This window comes from Cystoisospora suis (assembly GCF_002600585.1).
Source record: "Cystoisospora suis strain Wien I chromosome Unknown contig_2685, whole genome shotgun sequence".
In the NCBI taxonomy this organism is placed as follows: Eukaryota; Apicomplexa; class Conoidasida; order Eucoccidiorida; family Sarcocystidae; genus Cystoisospora; species Cystoisospora suis.
Window position 1 is genome coordinate 1 of NW_027155482.1, and position 4,259 is coordinate 4,259.

The window sequence follows — 4,259 nt, forward strand, 5'->3', positions numbered from 1 at the left end:
ATAGTGGTCCGCGGCCGTGAGGGCACTGCCTAATCAGTGGCAAAAAGAGTTGATTTCGACCTTGCCTCTTCAACTGCCTGGAAACTTCGACATTCCTTCTGGAGACGGCAGCGAGCTGCTGTTTCTCATGAGCCACTTCGTTGAGGCTTGGCGATGCTTCTGGCAGCTGGAGGCGTTGTGGCCGCGAGATTATTCATGGACAGTTTGGTCGGTCGGGGTTCTTTCGGAGGGAGCGCGGGGAGCAAGCTGATGCACCAGAACTGACGATTTGGTGCTGTTGCATAGGTTAGGAGGGAGATTGTCTCGAGCCTACACACCACCCGGCCCGCAGCGATAGTAGGGTGCCTAGCAGGATCTTGAGACTGAAGACGTCGTAGACAGACGCTATGGAACGGCCCGTAGTGCCAGGGACCGGGATTCAAATAGATTCGCTCCAGATACTGCTACTGGCTCCCGGTGATCGAGGCAGTTCCAGGGGATCCCATGCCTTCATGCAGCGGGGGCGCGTCTGTCCCACGCTTGAAGTAGAGTACTTCGTCCTACCAGGAATTGGTGTTCACAGGCTGTGTTCCACTGGTTGGTCGTAGTGGATGGCAGGGAGCGAGGGGGCGTTTCGCGTCAGGTGGCCGAAAACGACTTGACGGGTACTACGCGCTGTTGAATCTCGTTAGACCCCTAATGTGTCTTTTGGCCTCGCTTCTCAGTCTCACGGTTTTGGTGTGTTGACGCGTGAATGTGAAAAAGCGACAGGGCAGCACGCGCAGCTTTTCTCCGTGTTTCTGACGGGGCCTGATCACTTGGATTGGGCGTTTAGAATGGAGTCTTGCTAGTTGCACACACGGGCTAGGCGCGCGATCTTTGGGAGAGCCGTAGGTGCGTTTTTGGCGTCTCGATCCGCCTGTAACTGTAACTGGGCATGACTAGAGATATAGATGACGTGACTGGACCCAGTGCCTGCGGAACAAAACGCTAGCGGCAGGGCGCGTATCTGCCGAGTTAAATGCCTGTCCAGAACGCTCTTCTTCACACCAGGCGTCTCGGCCAAGCCGTGTATTATGCTTGCTCGCCTCCGTGACTGTACTAGTGCATTGCTGCGTAGCACCCAGGAGGTGGTCCTGCTCGAAGTCCTAGCGTACGTGTGCATCAGTTTGTGTTGCACTGCCCTCGCATCACAGACTCGTTAACGCCTGGTCGACTGGGAGGGATCCCGTCTCAGGCAAGCCAACCGCAGCTCCGCCGCGTCGCCCTGAAGGCTTTGGTGTCATTTCTTCAACAGCTGCGGGAATTTATTGCGAAGGTAGACACCAGACAAAGTGCTCCTGCCGCTCAAGGGCGGTCACTGCATTCAGCCGAAGGCTATAGAGCCGGTGGTACGTATCCGCGGGTTTACGGGGCACGGCGAAGCAAAGAAGTGAAAGTGTCAGAGAAACCTGCATCGAGAACGGTGGCTGAAGCAGTCGCGGGGCAGGACAGGGAGACGACAGAGAACGGAGAGGGAAGTGAAGAAGAGAAACTGAGTGTGTGGGCGAGCCGGAGAAGACAAGGAGAAGCGGGAAGGTCGGCACACTTGAGGGATCAGGAGCTGATGTCAGAAAGGAAAGAAGCGATACAGGACAGTGCTTTTCGACCGCGAGGAGAACAGCCGTCATCCGAAAGAGAGCCCCCCTCGCAGCCACTGGAGAGTTGCGTTCGGGGGCGAAGTCGCAGCGAGTACAGCGTGCAGTATACCTCGTTTGCACCTTCCTCTGTAGCTCAAGAAGTGCGGGTGTGTGACGCCATGTCCGTTGGTGACTCTAGCGTCGCTCCGGGGGCTCAGCGGGAAGGATCTTCCAGTGACTGCGCATTCTTTGTGTCCTCTCCCACGCGACAGGAACGCAGGCCCGCCTATCTGTCCGAGCGGCAATCTTTGGTGTCTGTCTCTCCCGTCCTTGGCGAAGAGTCATCACGCACAGAGTCAGCGTCCCGTGGTGGTCCTTCCGCGCGGCTTGGGCAAGCCGTGCGTCAGAGAGAGAGGAAGAGCGCACTAAAGAGAGGCATTCAAAAATTCAACCTGCACCCGAGGAAGGGCTTTGAGTTCCTGGCAAACTCAGGTCTCCTCGATGCTTCCGACCCCATGGCTGTGGCGCGCTTTCTCATGCGGCAGGAGGGACTTAGCAAGACGCGCATCGGCGAGGTCCTGGGAGACGGCGAGGAGTTCAGCAAGAACGTGTTGCATGCATTTGTTGACGCGTTAGATTTCCGAGGCAGAGAAATTGACTCGGCGCTTAAGGCGTTCCTGCAGCTGTTCCGCCTTCCCGGAGAGGCTCAGAAGATTGATCGCATAATGGAGAAATTCGCAGAGAAGTTTTACCTTGATAACAGCGGCGTCAACAACTCGGACGCGAGCAAGCCAGCCGATGCGAGTTGCCGGACAGCGTCTTGTTCAGCTGCCGTTCCTCATATCAGCGCACCACGAGTGCCGAGAAAGATAGACGGTGACAAAGCTTCTGGCGAAATAAGGATAGGTAACGCCTCTTGTATCGCCACTACCTCCCACACTGAGCAGAGTAGTCCGGCGGAGCGCAATGTGAACGCAGGGCTGTATGAGTGTGCCGACTGCTGCTATGTATTAGCCTTCTCGCTGATCATGCTGCACACAGACGCCCATAGCCCGGAGATAAAACCCGAGCATAAGATGTCGAAGGAAGACTTCGTGAGAAATAACCGAGGCATCAACAACGGGAAGGATGTCGATCCCGCTTATCTCGAGACGTTGTACGAGCGGATAGTACAGGAGGAATGGACACTGGAAGATGACGACTTGGTTTACCAACAGCAGCAGCAATTTCTCCGGCAACAGGAGGGTTTGCTCGACTCAGACGCGGACGCAGAAGAGCTAGTCTCCCTCTCTGGGAGCCTTGCTGGCGCTAGCAAGCCTGGAGCAGCGCCCCACAACTGGCTCTCTTCTCTAGTGATTCCTCTCCCCCCTGATAATGCTTCTGGACGTGGGTCTGCTGTACGCCCAGAGGGGTTCAATTGTCTTGCAAGGGGCACAGATTCAACAAGTGACGCCGCAGCATGTGTGCTGAGCTGCAGGAGCCTTCTCCAGCATCATCCTGGGCGAACCGGTGACGATGAAACTAAATCGCATATCCCGCCCTGGGGGGAAAGCAGACAGCACCATCCTAGCACAGCTGATCCTCTTCCCCCAGGGTTCCGGGAGGGAATAGCAGCGGCGACGGCGGCCGCAGCAGGTGAGGTGCTGTGCGGAACCGATCGGTTGGTCACCCACAGGCCGGATTTTCTAAAGCACAGTAAAAAGAAAGGAGGACCCAGCGGCGCGTGGTCACATAAAGCTCCGCCAGATCCTAAAGACCTCGTGAAAAAATCTACGCAACTTCTGCTCGCAAGGCTATCGCTTTCAGCGAAGAAAGACAGTTCTCATAGTCCCTCGTCAGGGCGGGCGCGCGCGCCTGCTTTCGCAAGCGAGGGTGGGTCGGCAACGTCTCTCTCTAGTGAGAGTGGAAAGGGGCCGTGTTCAAGACCAGGATGCGAGTCTCGTGGAGGAGGGGGAGTTCCGTTTTCTTCCACGGCTTCTTCGGGCGCGTCCTCGTGCCTGTGGCATTCCTCTTCATCGGAGTTGGCCGCATGTGCGGCGTACATGGTCCAGCTGGCTTCTTGGCAACTGTTGACGTGCTTCGCCTCCGCGCTCGGAGGCTTACCGAGCGAAGGTGACCCCCAGCTAGGCGCGACTGCGGTGTTGGGGCTCGATCTAGCTGCGCGTCTCTGCATGACCCTGAATCTGAAAACTCAAAGGAACGCGTTTGTGGTCACGCTGAGCTGTCTTACGTATCTTCACAGCGCCGAAAGGACGCGAGTTCACGAGAAAAACATCGCGGCGGTCCGCGCCCTCCTCTCTCTTGGATTAGAGTGTGGCGACTACTTGGAAGACGCGTGGCTACCTGTCCTTCAAAGCGTCAGTCAGCTGGACTTTCTTCACGTCGTGGCACACGATGTCCTTCAAAAAGCTCGCGAAATACAGCAGCAGAGGTTTTTCTCACATGCCGCCGGGGCTGCAGGAGGAGGTTCGGCAGCTCACCCCCCTTCTGGAAATTGTTCAACAATGCTCCCTCCTACGGCGGCCTCCCCTTGTTCCACTGATGCCTCTACAGCCGCCAAGCCGTCTCATGTCCATGGTATGGGACGCGCTGTTCTGTCGTCTGCGTCTGTAACGAAGCTGAGTTATGCAAGAGGCATAGACCGGGGAGTGTCCTGTCCCA

The 4,259-nt window shown here is 56.9% G+C and overlaps 1 protein-coding gene across 1 annotated transcript; it reads left to right on the forward strand.

The window, feature by feature from the left end:
* Positions 1 to 5: 5 nt before the first annotated feature.
* CSUI_005576 (sec7 domain-containing protein) lies at positions 6 to 4,232 on the forward strand (the record flags this gene model as incomplete). Its single annotated transcript, XM_068065748.1, has 2 exons — positions 6 to 285; positions 1,176 to 4,232. A coding segment is annotated over exon 2 (2,646 nt), but the record flags the coding sequence as incomplete, so codon positions are not given.
* Positions 4,233 to 4,259: the final 27 nt, after the last annotated feature.